The sequence below is a fragment of the Coffea arabica genome, chromosome 6e (genome assembly GCF_036785885.1).
Source record: "Coffea arabica cultivar ET-39 chromosome 6e, Coffea Arabica ET-39 HiFi, whole genome shotgun sequence".
In the NCBI taxonomy this organism is placed as follows: domain Eukaryota; kingdom Viridiplantae; phylum Streptophyta; class Magnoliopsida; order Gentianales; family Rubiaceae; genus Coffea; species Coffea arabica.
The window spans coordinates 51507414-51526136 of NC_092321.1; the positions used below are offsets into that span (position 1 = coordinate 51507414).

An 18723-nucleotide genomic window follows, 5' to 3' on the forward strand; every position below is an offset into this window, starting at 1 on the left:
AAATTGCCGGGTTCTCAAACTCATTTTTTTTCGGGGCGTCACAGTTCAAAATTTAATGGAGAAGCGAGAAGACCTTGTGCCATTAAACTGATAGAAGAACATTAGGCAAGAAAAATACCAGTGAGAAGGAATAGGTAAAAAACGGTCAAGTGAATGAATGAGGTGAAGATATAAATAGTGAAGAGTGCCTGTTTGTATAGAGCTGTAGTTTTTTCTTTCAGTTGTATGTTACATAATTGTTGCACATGACACGGTTAATAAAGAAGGCATGGTATATAAAGAGTTGATGTTCTGTCGGGTCAAGTATTTTATTGATGTTAGTGTTCATTGGAATTTTTAGGCTGTGATGATTGCGATAATTTATAAGGCGCAAAAGTAAACACTGAGGGATTTTGAAAAAGGGAAAAAGCTAAACAAGAAGTATTGAATAAGATCTGTATATAAACCAGTGTGTACTTGTTAAACACAATGAATCCAGAGCAAAACAAAGCAATATAATGTTGAGAGGCGCACTAGTAAGGACAATAAAAAGCAGACGAGTCAGTTTTGACTGAAATGACATGAGGCCACAACAAATGTAGACAATGTAAATATTTATAGGTTTCGGTGGCACATGAAGTGTAGCGAGCATCAGTAGCAGTAAAAAATAATTATATTTTCTATGTAGAAGTGAAGGCTGCATAAAGTTATGTTATAATAAGGAACGGAAAAAAGTAAAATGGTTGAGGAAGAATAACAAGAAACGATATAAAAAACAAGTACAGCTTAATAGATAATTGATAGGCAATGAAGGGGATCATTTGACATAGCAGATGCAAATAGTTCAAAGAGCTGCTTCATTTACATGTGCAAACAAAAGAAGAAAGTGCATGGAGAGAGCCATAACTTCTATAATGAAGTGAGCAAAAGATAACAGTTTGGATCATTCACAAACAGCATCTATCTCAGCAGAATAAAAAATGAGCAGCCATGATTCACAAAAACCAAAAAAGTTGGCTATTTCTTGAACATTGGAATGCTTATTCCAATCTTGCCTTCTTTGTAGGGTGGTTCTCATCAATACATTCCGGTCGAATCAGTTGCGAGGCTGCCGAATCATCTATCCCAGTTTCATTTAATTTGTTAAGAAGACAAAGCTTTCTCTTTGATGAAGAAGTTCCTGCATCTTGAAAGGAATAGTAAAATTTAAATGTGAGAGCATGCTAAGAATTTGGGGAAAAACAAAAAGATAACGATAAAGAATGAAAGCATACCCTCAACAATGGTTTGAGCAGATTCAATATTTGTGCAAGACAGCGGAAACAGACTACTTTTCTGAGTAAAAAGATGCTGTTTACTTTGGTATTGGGATGCTTCGCAACAATATATAATAGTATATCGCTGCTTTGCATCTGCAACCTGATTTTGAATAGGTTTTATATGTGCAACAAACGATTTTGTTTTTAGAGATTGATGGACATGATCAAGTTGCAGCTCTATGTTCTGGAAAATAGAAAAGTGAACAAGGTGATGTGAAGAAGTAAAAAAAATTGCATCGATTCAGAACAAATGTATAGCAGAGGTAATAGAGATACCTAGTTAAAATGATCCATTGCTTCAGTCACGGTGAAGATAAGTAGTTTTTCGGCCAGATCCCCAAATATGGAAGTTGTTACTGTGCCAGTTTCATCTTCCAAATCAACGTCAAAGTGGCATCTATATAGAAACATCAATGATACAGCCGGCGTTGTAACTCAAATGGAAAAAGTTACAGATATCATCGACAAAAGACATTAAAATATATAAAAGACCACAGGTAAATTGAGGTAAAGGCTTGTTATTGTGTAATAAGTTACCTTGGTTGAGCTGAGTGTTTTTCTTTACATGAATTACAGAGGAAAGCAACTCCATGCATTGCTGATGTAGAACGAAAACACTCACTGCAGGCCATATACCAGTATCTTTGAAAAGTGTTTTCAAAAGAGAATCGAACATTGACCCATGCTGCCTGAAAGAGCTAGGCAAAGCATTATTAGGTTGAGAACCATACGGATAAATAATGGTATAAGGAAAATATTTGTATCATACCTTCTGCATCCCTGTGAGATTGCAATCCTGAGTAAATTTCTGGCTTGGCTGAAACGAGAGTTCTAGATCATGGTTCTCGTATAGTTTCTGGTTAACTATATCCAAGAGAAGGCTTTCATTTCTCAAAGCCCTGTTGCAAAAAATGACAGGTAACATCTAAACGGGAAACAAAAAATGAAGCATAAGCACTGAAAATAAGAAGAATATGTTCGTGAGATTACCAATTTTTTAGTTCTCTAGCTTCTTGGATAGGTGGATCAACAAGAAAGACAGAGTCAAACCATGTAGATGAAGCCATACCTAAAAGAAAAGAGCATGCATGACTGAGGGAAAAAGGAGCAGGGGAAAAAATCTAACAGCTAGCTGCTGAGAAAGTGTTTGCAATGGACCATTATAATAGCCAACTCTGACTCTTCTGCATATAACGATAGGAAACTTGTGCATGTTTTGTAAAATTTTCTGGCCTTCATCATTGACAAAAGCATCCCACATGGAGAGCTTAACAGTTTGAAAGCTGGTTTGTAGAGAAAAAAATGAATAAGTGATAGCAGAAACTGCGAAAAGTCAATATAAGAAACGATTATAAGCAAGAGAAGCTCATACCCTTCATTAACAAGGACAAACTTCTGAATGACGGATTCTTTACCATCTCTGCTAATTTGTTTCCGGTCCAACGCAAATATAATAACAGCCAGAATGTCTATATTAAAAAAAGAAATTCTAAGCAAAGGGTGGGAAAGAAAAGAAAAGGCATATATGTATATAATTTGAAACAAACAAGCTTACCTACAGATTGATCTTTAATGTTCATGTATTTGATCAGATCGATAAACTTGGTATAGGTGAGTTTCACAGGTACAACATCTTCATCATCACTGATCTCTTCAACAAGTGTCCTGGTAGATATGACCCACTGTGTTTGAAGACCTTTAGACTGGAAATTTGGAGGAATTGGTCTCACAACAGCATTTGAGATAAGATATTTCTTATACACTTGCAGAAGAGGGCCCATTTTAGGGATATCATTATTAAAAATGATTCCTTCAACCAAAGATCCCTATAAGAAATCAGAACGAGGTAATAATTTCGCTTGAAGCAGTGAACTTTTCTAAGGTAGTACAGAAAGGAACGACAAAGCCTTTGAAAGTTGTAGCTGATAAATCTGAACATAAGCACTAAAGACTTTCAAAGCTCTAGCTATTTAGTTCTAAGCATAGAACTCAGACAGTGAAATGGCTAGTTATGTACCTCTGAGTCCAGAAAAATGAATTTTTGTTTTTTTTGTTGGAGTAGCAATTGATGATGTAACATGCTGTTTTTCCTGAACTGTTACTTTACACATCCAATGATGCGTGCCAGGAAGAATGTCTTTCATTGGAAGAATATGTGACATCTTGAAGTAAAATATGAGAATGAATCTGAAGGCATGAAGATGAAACCGAGTGAAATAAGAATTATAAATGGCAATAATTTCATATAAACTGACCTTGTCAAAGGACTCCTACATTGTAGCCAAATGAACCACTTCACTAAAAACAATATTCCTTGTTTTGTTATCAATTTTGATATTGTCAAAAGTTCCAGGAACAATCAAGATTTTAACTGTATCTGGAGTTTTGGCTCTAGATAGCGCAACGTAAAGCTGACCATGAGAAAAAACAGGTTCGCGTAGATAAATTCCAACATAATCCAAAGTCTGTCCTTGAGACTTGTTAATTACCATAGTGAAACATAGACGGATGGGGAATTGCGTCCTTATGAAAGGAATACCATTTTTTTTATAATCATTGGTCTACAAAGGAATTCTGGGAATGAAAACTTGTTTCCCTCTATGCTGACCAAATACAATTTCAGTGCAGATGGTATGTTGCCATAACTCCCTACATATAAGCCTTGCGCCATTGCACAGGCCTTTAGCCGGGTTCAAATTTCTGAGAAGCATGATGGGACAGTTTTCTTTGAGCGACAGATTATGTGGAGGGAGTTCTTTTGGATTTTGACTATTTAGAAAGTCTTGATAATCTTCCTGAAACTTCTGATTAACAGTTTTATCTGAACTTATATATGTATAAAGCTTGCCTGGAAATTTGTCAATCATCGCATCGTTAAGTTCATCAACAGAGCTATTTCTAGGAGAAAGAACGCATCTATTGATCATTTGATAAAGATCTGTTGAATAAAGATTCAGATCAGGGAAAATAGAATGTATTAATCTACATTTAACATTGAGGAATTTCTAGTAAAAAAATATAGCATAGGAGGTAAACAGCCATTGAAAGGATAACATGAATGATAGACACTGGAATCACCTGTCCAAGGACTCGTGTCTGTCACGATAGGGAATTACCAAGTGAGAAGGAAGCGTTACATCTCCATTTTTGTCAACAGGTTCTCGGCCTTCACCAATCCACAGCAAAAAATAAAAAAAGAATGGGTTCAAAAGAGTTCGCATATTTTCTTTCAATGTCAACTTATGCATACACAACCACAACAGCGAACTAACAAGGCTTGCTTCTATTAAATCTTGTTTAGAAGCCTGCTCAATAACTGGTAAGGTTTGTCGAAAATCTCCACCAAAAACAACAACATGTCCACCGAAAGGCAGATCAGAATCTTTTAAGTCCTGTAGTAAACTGTTAAAAGCTTCAATGGTTTGCCTCTTAGCCATAGACGCTTCATTCCAAAGAATCAATTTAGACTCACAAATCAACTTAGCTATACTGCTCTGTTTGCTAAGCTGACAGGTTTTAGTGTTTGAGAAATCCAAAGGAATTTTAAACCGAGAGTGTGCAGTTCTTCCTCCAGGAAGAATTGATGCTGCACCACCAGAAGTAGCAACGGCAATAGCAATGTAACCTTGAGATCTTAAAGTAGACAGAAGAGATCTATACAGGAAAGTCTTTCCAGTTCCACCAGGATCGTCAATAAAAAAGGTTTTACCTTCCGAAGAGAAGACTGATTGTAAAATTAAATCAAAAGCGTATCGCTGTTCAGGATTCAACTTCGAAGGCAGTAACTCATCCTTAGGATCAACAACAATGTTTCTTTCACTATCCATTTCTCTGGTATTCCGTTTAGCCGCAGCAAAGGAATCAGTAACTATGTGAGACTCATCTATACTCTTTCCCATTTGAACTAACGACCTATTAATGTCCTCCAGAACTCGATTTTTAATCTCACAGTCAAAATAATTAGTATACTTCTGAGCATGTACATAATCTGCTGAGAGACCCTTTTCAAATCTATTCCACAAGAGTTTAAGATCAGTAGGACAACAGTAGAATAGAAGAGTGGCAATTAATAATCGCAAAGATGATGGCATCTGAAAAGCTACAGCTTCTTCTAGAGTTTCTTCTATATAGTTATCAAATTCTAACAAGCCCAACCTAAGAGCAGTTTCTCTAAAGGAGTTCATCTGTTCACCGTTAACAATCAAAAGATAATCAAATGACGTAGGGCAACGAACATGACATAACAAAAGCCTTTAAAAAAATATTATTCACCTTCCTTTGGACTTGCTGTAACTAATCTCCCTATGACTCGCCGGCTCTCCCTTTCAGACCAAGATTTCGTTTTAGGAGTCCACACAAAATGCTCAGGGAACTCCCTATACAAACACCTTAAGGTCTGCGCTTTTGCATTTGACTTGTTTGTCTTAAAAAATTCAATCAATATGGTCCTAGAGAAATCGATTTTTCTCAGCAAGTAGCTCAAATTTGAATCCTTGTCAAAAGGAATGGATTGTTGATCAGGGAGATGGACCTGAAGAGTATAAATGGATAAAATCATTTCACTTAGCCGGAACTCATAAATGCGCCACAACCCCTCAGGTGGAGATATCCACCTGCTTTTTTGAAAGTTACTGATCTCGTCAACGTCAGTGCAAGAAACCTGATCAATGACCTGAAAACTGATAAGATCAGGTCCCTTGAAGATGTATTTGTAAAGGCATTTGACAAGCTTCACGGTGGAACAAATTTCCACATTTATATGGCAATCGATCAAAGCAAGCAGATATTAGTTATGAGGTATAACCTATATATTATCCAATTCATGCCGCCGAACTTTCATCTTTCTACCATCATTCCTCCTTCTATAACATAGTTATGAATCCTCGGCATGAATAGTATGGTCAAAAAATTTTTTTGGGTAACGATTTTTACAAGAACCATTCTTCATGCAAGGACAACTCTTATGCATATCTCCACAGGGACCGTGAAGCATATGCTTAATAACAAGAGAGTACAAGTTCTGGTGTTCTGTTGGATCAGGAAGTTCAGCACAAACAATTTTATCATATGATTCAGCATTCAACAATTTGAACTGCGGCTTAAGAATTAACAGGAATAAGCATGAGGAAAGCCGCGCTTCTGAAATTCTATAGCATAGACACACGCTGCAACCTCTTCAAATATGTGTTTATGCAGAAGTTTAGACTTAAGAACTTCAAATTTAGCTCTAAAAACTCTAGATAATAAATCAGGCCTATCCTGTGGCTTTTCTGTATATCGCAAACCTTCCTAAATCTCCTTCCACATAGGATTGCATGTCATGGTCAAAAAAATGTCAAGCTTTCCATATTTATGAACTAAAGACATGGCATCCAAATATCTATGTTTCATGTCCCTCGGGCCCCTAATAAAAGATGCAGGTAAAATAGTCCTTCGGCCAACTTTAGAACCCTGTGTCTGACCAATAGCAATGCTATCTAAAACCCCTTGGAGTACCTCAGTACGTATTTCATTTTATTTTCTTCTGTGAAAGTCAAGCCTAGATGTCTCAATCTTAATGTAGGAACCCACGACAAACTGTTGAAACAGCCTAAGACTGTGCAACAACATAGATGCATCATCATCTCTGACTTGGAACTTGTAGCAATAATATTCTCTAGCAGACACAAAATAGTCTTCATTCCTAGCCTTCTCAACAACTAAAAAAGGACACATATATAGACATAATAAGGAAAAAGTGTAAACCTGATGACTAAATGAAGGCACAAAAAGGCAAGGGAAAAAAACCTGCCTCTTTGTTCCAACTCCAATAGTTGTGATGGAGTATCTATGGAAGAAAGATCAACAGATAGGCCAATCCTAGGCAAAGCTCCCTTTTTTTTGCTTTATGAAATCGTTTAATTCCATAATGCCACCCAGATTCACCTCTAGGAAAGAGGAGAGGATACTGTAAAGAATCACAACATCTATAATAAGGCTGAACTCTATAACTCATGCTAGAGTGACTATAAACTGGAATGTGAGGACGCTTATCAACTGAATCCTCATCAGTTTCAGTCCAAATAGCAGCAACCTGGGACACAGTAGGAAGATTATATACTCGTTGGTTGAGTCCAGGATTACAATTGAGAATAATTCTATGATTCTTAAGGTTCGGAACATCTCTTAAGCTTTTAAAAAATTTTGCATAAGGATTATCTTGGAGTACACTCATAAACAGCTTCAAAGTATCCTCACGAAGCTTATCAGAGTGCTGAGTTCTCTTCCTTAATGCTTCATCAGCATCATAAAAGTATAACTGAATTCCACTAGCCTGATCACCACTTGCCAGCAAAGAGTTCAGAAAGTGATAAACCTGACCCTGAACCCGAAAAGTGTAGACTCCATGCCTATTCTTCGTTAATTCCCTGTCATACTTTGCAGCATATGATGTAAAAGCCGCGTTGTTATTATAAGTATGGGCAATCTTTAGAAATCCTCGCACTCCTCATCAGAACCAGTAAATAAATGTTTCAAGCCATAAGGCATGGGAGAAGAGACAATTTTAACCTCACCCCCACGGTAGCAGAAAGAAGGAGGTTCCATGTGAAACCTTTTAGCACCGCAATGCTCACAATCTGGAAGATTGGGAAGGATAAGGGATTCTTCAGGAATGCTTTCAAGTCTAGAAAGTTTGGAACGGCGACGGTGGCAAGAGATAGCTATAATTCCACAGCGGAAAAAGCTATCATGCTAGAGTAACGACACTAATCCTAATAGTTTTAAAAAAAAGGGGGAAGAAACAAAGTTCATGGGAGCTTGTAACCATATAAATAGAAGCATAAGCTGATATAAAGAAGTGGTATCAAAAGCTAAATAATAAATTTCATTTCCTAAATAGCTACACTGGATAGGCACGAAGAAAGTAGAATTACAAAAAAAGGGTCAAACAACAGTATTACCACCGGACGAAGAAGGTGAAGACAAAGTTTCTGGTCCCACAGAAGGACACAGTTGCCTAACAGAGCATAGTTGAACATCATCTGTATGATGCACAGCACCATGAAACTCATTGTGGCAACCAGATCGCAGATAAACAAGAGGCGTTTCAGTAAAAAGGTGCCTATTTTGTTCCCTACAAATAGACGGCTGGACTATTTCTTTGGTGGTAGACGCTGACTCCATGCGTTGCTCTGCAGCATTAACCGCCAACCGACAGAGGAGGGTACACAATAAACAAATGTAAAGTGGAAAGAATAGAAAACAGAGGTTCTACAGAAGCAGAAAGAATTCAACATGTACCGCCAGAAAAAGGCGACGGAAACAGGCAGCGAAGTCCAGTAAAGAAGGAGGTTTGATTGTGAGGATGGAATGCAGTAAATTCAGAATTAAGATGCCAATCTGATTGTTGAATATTCCCTGTGGCCCGCCCACTAAGCGCAGTAACACCTAGATTACTAAGAGAGGCTTGACAATTATGCTAGCTACCCTCGCCCTCACCAAGAGGCGACGCATTTGTACGATCATTATCAAGAATAGAAAGCCTTCTTTTCTTTGCAACATTAGCATCAGGACGACGGCGTAAAAGATCGGCCTTTTCATGCTCTGGCATTTCTGCATAGTGTTTACGACGCCCTGCATTCCTATCCGTGTTCCTAGACTGGAAGACTTAAGAACATAAACTAAGACCAACAACCAAAGAGAAAATAACTCAACAACATCCAAAGCGCAGGACAGGCAAGAGAAAAAATGGAATAGATACAATTACACAGTAACAGACATAGAGGCACGTAACAGAGGTATATAAAGAGGCCAAAATATTTTTTTCTCTAAGAAGAAGTTCGAGCATGGCAGGACAATAATAAAAGGATGCAGGGCAGAACAAAAAATTGCAAGGGAGAACAAATGTATTTAAAGAAAGAAACAGGAGTTCAGAATAGTAAAAAAACCTGAGCTGGTTCAAACAACCACCGACTGGAAGCACACGTCTCCAAAAGTAAAACGAATACCAAGGGAAATAGGACACGCGTAACAGGCTGCTATAGGATCCAAAAAAACAATCAAAGCTTTAGCATACAGAGAATAGTAGAAACATGAGAAAATAAAATGAAAAAAGAAGGTAAAGGAAAGGAAAACAGGCCACAAAAAGCACGAACAAGCATTACAGCAAGCAAATAGAGTGCAAAAAGGAAAAAGACGAAAGAAAACTAAGAAAAGAACAAAAATAGAAGGCACAAGGGAAGGCTCAAAGGACGAAAATGGCCAACAAACAGGTGAAGGGAGGCAAAAAACCGAGCGAAAAAGTAAAAAATCTGTGGAAGGAAAAGAAACATGAACATGCACAGCAGCAATCCAGGCAACAGTACGTCTCCCCATCATAAAAAAGAAGAGGAAGAAAAACCAAGAAGGTGGAACCATGTTTATGGAAGATGACAATGTAATAGTAACTAGCTAAAAACAAACGAAAATGAGAGAAAATGGAGAAAATCTCAGGGGGGAAAATATGAACAGGAACATACACAGCACCAATGTATAATAAAAAAAACAGAGGAAGAAAGACTAAGGGGATGCTTGGTTGGAGGGTATAGAAATCAAGAATTGGATTGAGCCCCAAAATTGTTGCTTGGCTAATGGGTATAGGTTTTGAAATCTTGGAATGATTCATGAAAAATCAGCCACTCTCAATACCCAAGTAGATTGGAGGGTTTTGATGAATCCCACATTTGATTCCAAAATCTTTAAAAAAAAATTATTTTTGGGATTTTTTAAAAATATATACTGGCTCTGTTTCTATATATTAATATTTATTTATTTATTTATATAAATATATATTTCAATTTTGTTTTATAATATGTACATTAATATATATTTATATGTATATTAATATATATTTAATATACATATATAAATATATATATTAATATACATATTATAAAAAAATTGAAATATACATTTATATAAATATATATTTATAAATATTTATACTTATATATAAATATATATTTATTTATTTCAATTGATATAATATATCTAATATACATATTAATATATGTTAATATACATATTATAAAACAAAATTGAAATAAATATATTTATATATTTATATAAATATAAATATATATAAATATATTTTAAACAAAAATATTTATATATAAATCTATATTATTTATTTCAATTGATATAATATATATAATATACATAATTGAAATATACATATTAATATTACTATAATTTATATATATAATATACATAATTGAAATATACATATTAATAAATATGTTATAAAACAAAATTTATATAAATATATTTATAAATTTATATAAATATATTTTAAACAGAAAATTAATATTTATATATGAATATATATATATATATATATGGTGGATGGGTATGTGGGATAAGCATTTGAACGAGGAAGAAGAAAGATATGAAAAGAAAAAAGAAATTAAAGGTAAAAAATTGATTATTAAATTTGATACCCATTCCTTACCAATATTTACCAAGCACCCCCATTTGTAATCATACCTTTGTCCAAAACCCATACTAAGTTTTTTTGTATGATTCCAATTACAATTTCAATTCCTAAGCTTGAACCAGGCGCCCCTTAAGAGTGTGCACCTGCTTTATGGAAGAAGGCATTGCAACAGTAGCCAACTATAAAGCTAACAAGCAGGAAACAAAAAGAATGTAAGACAAACAGAGCTAAAAGGCAACAACACAAAATCAGGAAAGCAAAAGCAACCATGAAGACAGAGTGCACTCACCATAAGCACAGCAACCAAGCGATAGCAAAAACCAATGAGCAGAAGTTAGAACGAAGACAAACAACATAAACAGAACCCAAAAAGAAGAAATATCCAGCAGAAAACCGAGCGAATTGCCCAACGGTTACGAGCTATCCTGCCATGGCCGAACAGGGATTAACTGCTGGACTGTTAAAAAAGGAAGCAACTAGAAGAATGAAAATTTGGCAATAGAGGCCATTTGACACAGACGGACACACCCCCACAGATTATTATCAACAAAAACAGAAGTAAGAAAACAGGTAAAAAAAACAAAAGCTGTAGGAGAAAAAGGCAATTTCACCAATGACTAATGACTAATGACAAACAATGACATTAGTACATTTGTTTTCGGGGAAAAGGCAACAAAAAAAGTCATGCAAAAACTACATGGCATAAGAAAAACTACCTGGAATGAGAAGCTCACATTATCACCAGCGGCCAATCCCCATATCGCACATGGGCGAACGACCATCCAACGTGGCAGGGGGTGTTCCCTCTTTATCTATATGGTTAATAATAAAAACACAAGACTTTGCACCACATTGTGCCATATGTTTGAAGGAGACAGGGGGACTTTAAAAAATTTGTGTTGAAATTGTGGCAAATGTCAACTAAGCCCTTGAGTTTTGATTGCTTTGACAAATAGTGCTCTATTATTCATGGGCATTTTTGTTTGCTCAAGTATTAAATGTCCACTAAGCCTTTCAGGAATAAAAGGAGGCCAGAATAGTTTCTAACTGTTGGGGGTACTATTGTAATTTTGAATCATATCTCCTTCTCAGTTGTATTTGTTAGGGTAATAAAGATTTTTTTGGCAACTTTCTGCCGTTGGATCGTGTCTTAATCCAAGATTGATGCCTGAGAACCGTTGGATCATTCCTAATGATGATTAAAGGATTGAATGTTTTCCTTACCTGGAGAGCTTGCACGAACTGGTGATTGTTATCTTCCTTCTCCCATCTCTTCTCCTTTTTGGGTAAGTCTCCCGTCTCTTTTCTCTCTGGCTTCTCCGTTTCTTCTTTCCTTTCTCTTCCTTTTCTATGCCTGACAATCACCGCAATTTCTTTCTTATTTTCACTGTAGATTTTTTTCCTTTTATCAGGTATTTGTACTTGCAGACATGAAACCCACAAAATTTTTCATAGATTAGGTGTACACTTTTACCCTAAAATTCAGGGATTTTTTGCCCAAAAAATGGTTCCTCGTCTGATTCACTAAGCCCGCATGAACCCTTATTTCTCAACCTTCAGATCTTTGCCAACAATTTCTGACTCTAAATTTTACTCTCTCGGCTTCGATTTGATAGCTGCTTAGTAAGAGGGAAGTAGTATCAGTATTAAAAGCCGGAGGAATAGAAAAAGGCGCTTGAGGTTAGAGGCTTTATAGGATATACATCTTATTTCATTTTCTTATTGGCGAAAAGAAAAATACAGAGGTTTCTTGCCTTTTGGTGTATTCCTCTATGGTAAAGAAAAATTTAAAACTTGTTTGCTTTTTTCCTCTTCGCATAGCAGACACACGAATGCTACACAATTAGTGTTTGTTTTTTTTTTTTTTTTGGTATTTTCAGCTTTGTTTGGAAAGTGGAAAATCCTCGCAAGTGATTTGGTGCCTTTTGTTCCCTTGCATTTTGGTAAATAAATTTCTTGCCATTCTTTTTAATTTATTTTTTTGCACCACGAACATGTATCCTGATCAGTATTTTTTTTTTTTGTAAATTTCAGCTTTGGTCCGAAAATAGAAAAGGTTTTCCAGTCAAATTTCTGTTCATTCCAGGTTAGTTTACCTTTGATTTGTATCATTAATTTGCTGAAATTTTTGTTAATATTATATGGGCTGATATTTTAAATATTTTAATATCAGTGTCATGTGCCTATATGTTTGGCTATTTACTCTTATGATAAGTTTTTGCTTATGCTTCTTAAGAAGATATAGCCGCGCTTTACTGCTTTAATGTGGTATTTTAAGGCATCGAAATATTAATAAAGTATATTTTAAAAAACATTCTTATTGGCCAAAAAATTAGTGATTTTCCCCCCAATTTATGCTTGCCCTTCTGATTTACCTTCTGTGTACACTATCTCATCTCCCAACTATGCAATTCTCTTTTTTTTCCTAGAAAAAGGAGAGAATCAAAGAGGGGAAAGCACTATACATCTCCCCCCCCCACCCCTATTTGCCTTCATAGCCAAAAACACAAAGAAATACTCACACTTTCGCATCAATTTTCAGCCATTTGATGAATTTATTGTTAAGTTTTTCTGGCCTTTTTTTTCCCAAAATTGACCTCCTAGCAGAAATGCTTGCTTTGGTTATTATTGATTGTTTTGTAAGTTTGAAAGAATCAAGAAGAAGCACAACAAAGTAAACATCCAGTGTTTAAGGTGTGTGATAATTTTTTTCAATAGTAACATGCTTTGTGTTTGATGATTTGCTTCTAAAGGTAGATTTACCACTAAACTGATTTAGTTTTCTGAAAATTTACGTGTCCCATTGTTATGGAGTATTAGATGATTTGAGAGATGTTCTTTAGCTTACTGTTTGGTCCTAATAAAAAATGATTTTACTTTTGCCTTTGTGTTCGTATGCTGAATGATCCTTTAATGTCTTGCAATGGCTCGAACTATCTTTAAATTCCATTGGAAACAATACTTTGATAGACCTAGAAACATTAATTTCATCGATTGTTTTTGACTTTTACTGCATTGTCATGTTATTGACTATCATAGTTAGGACCAAAGACCAGTAAAAGAGTATTTCCCCAGCTTCTACTGTCTTGGTTCTAATTTTCCACATGTTTTGGGGCTCAACAAGTAGAATCTGCACTCACGATTTATTTGATATAATTTGGTTTCCGCTTAAATTTTGGTTTTAGAAACTAGTCATGCACTAATTAATTCCCGGCACAGATAAGCACTTCTGAGTTCCATACCTTGGTTCATTGAAAGGGGATTGTTCAATGGACGGATCCTAACTTGGGGGGACAAAGACTTTTAACATACCTCAGTCTTCAATTATTTTGCAGCTTCCTTGTTATATTAGTTTCTCTGGTTTTGCACATGGACATAGACATTGCTTTAATTACCCTACTGCTATAATAGTTTGCACATGGACATGGTTTCTCAACATGATGACAATTAAGATCTTTCATGTTCTATTAATTTTAAAAATGAGAGTTATAGGGAATTTTTCAATATTTTTTACACAACAAATTGGGCATTGTCAGAAAATTTCTAGTAAAAAAATAAACAACTCAAAATCCTACCCTCTTTATGCTTCCAAAAAAAAAAAAAAAAAACCCTACCCTCTTCATATTTTCATCGCGCTTTCCCATTTCATTTTCACCGCCACCGCTCGACTGCCTTTCTTACTAGACAACTCAAAAAGACAAAAACTAACCTTATCAGCTTAGCATTTTTTCTCCTACCTCTCTTGTAGTCTCTTACATGATTCCATTTGCAACTTCTATTCGCAGCGACGGGACTACAGGAGTCAAGTCCAAAATCTAAGGCATCTCAACCTTTGTCTCGGGTCTCTCCCATCTCACCATCTCTTCCTCTCGGCCTCTTGCAGCCATCTCCTCTGAACAGGTAAGCTGATTCCTAATTTCATATGCCAAATTGTGACCTCAATTGAATAATATTGATGAATTGCTGACCTAATTTATATTTTTTTAAAAATATTACAGTATATGTAATATTTTTGGTGAATCAGATACGGATGTGTTTGTGGTTCTTGGTTCTTGCCATAAATTGTTCTAATGGTGAAAATTTACTTAATATTGTCCTGAATCTAATCAAGTAATTATGGCCGTAAACTGATAAAATTTACCCTAACATTGATTTTGCCTCAATTTAACATTGCTTCAATTGGATTTTCAGAAAACTCTTGTTTTACATTAGGTTTAATTTTAGAATGAGTATCTAAAGTAATTTGTCCTACTTTATCAACTAACTCATCTAAGTCTGATTCAGTTGCAAATTCAATTTGACTCATCAATATTTAAGATAAGCTATATGTTCATATAATATTTTACTACTACGATGCATAGTCAATAAATCTTGTGTTCTATCTTCTTTTAATCTTATTGATCTTGGTCCCTAGCTTTTGATGATTACAAAACAAATGGATGTTGCTAACATCTCCTCAAAGGCTTTTTCAGAAATGAATCAAATCAGGTTCAAAGATTAAGCACATTTGAAAAAGACAGAGTATGCTGAACCTGTCGGACGCTCAAAAAGACAGTACCGGACGTCCGATAATCATTGCGCTACTTCAGACGCAGAAAACCAGCCTACCGGACGTCCGAAAGAATTGAAGAAAATCTCTTAAACTCACTGCTTGCTGTCGGACGCATAAAACAGGGCTATCGGACGTCCGACATTCCAACGACTAGTTGACTCTTCAGCTACTTTCTATCCGTTTGAAACATTAATGAGGCACTTTCTTGATCCTATATATATAGTGGTTGGTCAAATATTTCAAACAACTTTTGCACACTGAAGATACAAAAGATCTAGAGTGATTTTAGTGAGAAAATACTCTTCAAAGAAGATTTGTAGTCTTAGTGGTGTGAGATTCATTGTAAGCTTTTCATTTGTGAGTGAATACTTCATGAGTGTAGCTCTGTGAGGGTTGTCCTGAGGGATAGTAAAACGTCCTGACTTGACCGAGTGTAGTTCGGGGCAAGGAGGAGGTGAACCTTCCTTTGTACACGAGTGATTGTAATTCATCAACTTGAAGTAGCTTGTTTCAATTAATCTACAAGCTCAAGAGGAGTTGGGTAGTTAATTGGTTTGCAATCCTTTCCTTTTTATTTACTTACTATTACATTTGTGATCTTTGCATTGTTTATGTCTTTCACTTGGTTGTTTTCGATCCTTACAATTGGTATCAGAACTTGGTCTTCTAGAGATTAAGCTCAATCGGCTTGGGAGTAAATATAACAACCAATAATGCTATGTTTTTTGAAGGACATTCTGTCATTAGACCACCTATGTTTAATGGGTCAAATTATGTGAGTTGGAAAGAAAGAATTATTATTTTTTTGCAATCTATTGATATTGAATAGTGGTTTATTATTAGTGAAGGTCCATATGATGCCTCTCTTATAGATGAAAATACTCATAGATCTAGATCAAAAATAAGAAATGAACTGACTGCTATACATAGAACTCATCTCATTTTAAATGCAAAAGCCATGAATGTGTTATTTTGTACTTTAGACTCAAATAAATCTATTAGAGTCAAGGGTTGCAAGTCAGCTAAAAAAATTTGGGACAAATTGAAAGAAATTCATGAAGGTAGTGAGAATGTGAGAGAATAAAAGAAGTCTATTCTGGTTACCAAGTATGAATCGTTCAAGATGAAACCTCATGAAAACATTGATGAGATGTACTGTAGATTCAACGACCTCATTAAGGACTTAGAGGTGTTGGAAAAAGAATATTCTCTAGGTGAGAAAAATAGAAAAATCCTGAATGCCTTGTCCAATGATTGGAAAAATAAAGTGGTTGCTATTGAGGAGGCTAAAGATTTGAATACTATGCCTATTGAATCTCTTATTAATTCTCTAATTTCTTATGAGCTGAAATTTAAGTCCAAAATGCAAGAGGATGAGAATGCGAAAGTAAGAAGGAGTATTGCTCTAAAGGCATCTCAAGATGAAGATGATTCTGCCTCTCTAGATGAAGAAGATGCAGAAGGTGATGACAATGATATCGCACTCATCACAAGAAACTTCAAACGAATACTCAACAAGAGGAGATTCAGAAAAGGTGGACCTAGCAATTCACTTCCAAATCAGTTCAACAATCTGAGAAACAAAGGGAAGCTAGAGCTCAACAAAAAGCAAACTGATAAGTGCTTTGAATGCGGCCAACTTGGACACTACACAAGTGAGTGTCAAATGAAGAAGAGGAACTGTGAAAGAAAACCAAGATTCAACAACTTCCAGTTCACATGGAATGAATGCAAGTCCGATGGTGAAATTGAAGAGAAAGATGAATCTGCTTAATTGGATTTCATGGCCATTGGAGATGATGAGGTAACATTTTCTAACTCTCAATTTGAAAGTGATGATGAAACTGATGATGATCTTGAATCTTTCATTATAAAATTGCATGATAGTTTGAAAGAATCCTATGCTAGAAACAAGGAGTTAAAACAGAAAATTAGTTTTTTGCTTCGAGATAATGCAAATCTTTTTCAACAAAATAAAAAGTTGAAAGTTGAAAATGATTACTTCAAAAAGAGTGAGACTGCTTTACACTTTGAGCTTGATAGAAAAACAAAGCTTTGTGAATTGTTCAAAAAGGAACAAGGTGATTTGAAAAAAAGAATGGATGGTCTAAATGAGTTGCTTAAACACAAGAAACAAGTCTGTTTTCAAAAGAATAGGTTGAATTCTAATTCCAACGAATTTGCTATTTATAAGAGAAAACAAGTAAGATTTATTAAACCTGTTCATATAAATAACTCTTTGGTTAAGTGTAATTTCTGTTGTCAAAAAGGTCACATGAAAAGTGATTGCTATGTGAGAAAGAATATAAAAAAAGGCATGAAATTCATGTGGATAGTTAGACATGATACTAATTCTAACAAGTAGGAGATATTGGTAAGATTAATGAGATTCTTGTTCATAATACTTTTTTGTAATTCTCTTTTGATGTTTTGAACTGAGTTTTTATTGATTTTTTACTGTTTGTATGATGTCAAAAAGAGTGAAAAAAAATAATGTTGATCTCATGATGATTTGCTGTGATTGCTGTCATTTCTCTGTTTTTATTTGGATTATTGGATTCTCTGTTATTGTTGCTGGTTTTTTGTAGCTGTTTTTTACTCTCATCTTATGATGACAAAAAGGGGGAGAAATGGATGCTATGTGTAAGGGGGAGTTATTCTGAAATTCATAAGTTTAGATGCATTGTGTGAGGAGGAGCTTATGCTTATATGCTCAATTTTTTCTTTCTTCCATCCATTGTTTTGTCATCACAAAAAAGGGGGAGAATGTTGATCTTGGTCCTTAGCTTTTGATGATTACAAAATAAATGAATGTTGCTAACATCTCCTCAAAGGCTTTTTCAGAAATGAATCAAATCAGGTTCAAAGATTAAGCACATTTGAAAAAGACAGAGTATGCTGAACCTGTCGGACGCTCAAGAAGACCGTACCGGACGTCCAATAATCATTGCGCTACTTCGGACGCAGAAAACCAGCCTACCGGACGTCCGAAAGAATTGAAGAAAATCTCTTAAACTCACTGCTTGCTGTCGGACGCATAAAACAGGGCTATCGGACGTCCGACACTCTAACGACTAGTTGACTCTTCAACTACTTTCTATCCGTTGGAAGCATTAATGAGGCACTTTCTTGATCCTATATATATAGTGGTTGGTCAGATATTTCAAACAACTTTTGCACACTGAAGATACAAAAGATCTAGAGTGATTTTAGTGAGACAATACTCTTCAAAGAAGATTTGTAGTCTTAGTGGTGTGAGATTCATTGTAAGCTTTTCATTTGTGAGTGAATACTTCATGAGTGTAGCTCTGTGAGGGTTGTCCTGAGGGATAGTAAAACGTCCTGGCTTGACTGAGTGGAGTTCGAGGCAAGGAGGAGGTGAACCTTCCTTTGTACACAAGAGTGATTGTAATTCATCA

The 18723-nt window shown here is 35.4% G+C and overlaps 1 protein-coding gene and 1 long non-coding RNA gene across 4 annotated transcripts; one reads left to right on the forward strand and one right to left on the reverse strand.

Annotated features, from left to right (window-relative positions):
* Positions 1-780: 780 nt before the first annotated feature.
* On the reverse strand, positions 781-10096 carry LOC140009185 (replication protein A 70 kDa DNA-binding subunit B-like). 3 transcript variants are annotated; one of them, XR_011816536.1, is made up of 10 exons: positions 9227-10096; positions 2854-3124; positions 2671-2767; positions 2457-2581; positions 2289-2367; positions 2068-2197; positions 1836-1987; positions 1575-1695; positions 1254-1482; positions 781-1159 (listed from the first exon to the last, which is right to left on the reverse strand). XR_011816536.1 is itself a non-coding variant. In XM_072054081.1 (9 exons), exons 2-8 carry the CDS (start codon positions 3077-3079, stop codon positions 1575-1577), a joined length of 930 nt encoding a protein of 309 aa, XP_071910182.1. In that variant the 5' UTR covers positions 3080-3124; positions 9227-10096; the 3' UTR covers positions 781-1165. The 3 variants fall into 3 exon arrangements, 1 of the variants encoding a protein (XP_071910182.1); XR_011816535.1 differs by having other exon boundaries at positions 781-1165; XM_072054081.1 differs by lacking the exon at positions 1254-1482 and having other exon boundaries at positions 781-1165.
* Positions 10097-12556: 2460 nt separating this feature from the next.
* Positions 12557-14776, forward strand: LOC140009186 (uncharacterized). The gene is made up of 3 exons (XR_011816537.1): positions 12557-12695; positions 12787-12838; positions 14538-14776. It is a non-coding gene; the product is annotated as an uncharacterized lncRNA (long non-coding RNA).
* Positions 14777-18723: the final 3947 nt, after the last annotated feature.

Excerpts from the sequence above, each read along its gene's own strand:
- LOC140009185 (XM_072054081.1), bottom strand. The coding sequence starts at position 3,079 with ATGGGCCCTCTTCTGCAAGTGTATAAGAAATATCTTATCTCAAATGCT. Across the intron at positions 2,198-2,288 it reads GCTAGAGAACTAAAAAATTG|GGCTTTGAGAAATGAAAGCC; the intron begins GTAATCTCACGA and ends TTTTTGCAACAG. Across the intron at positions 1,988-2,067 it reads ATCTCACAGGGATGCAGAAG|GCAGCATGGGTCAATGTTCG; the intron begins GTATGATACAAA and ends TAGCTCTTTCAG.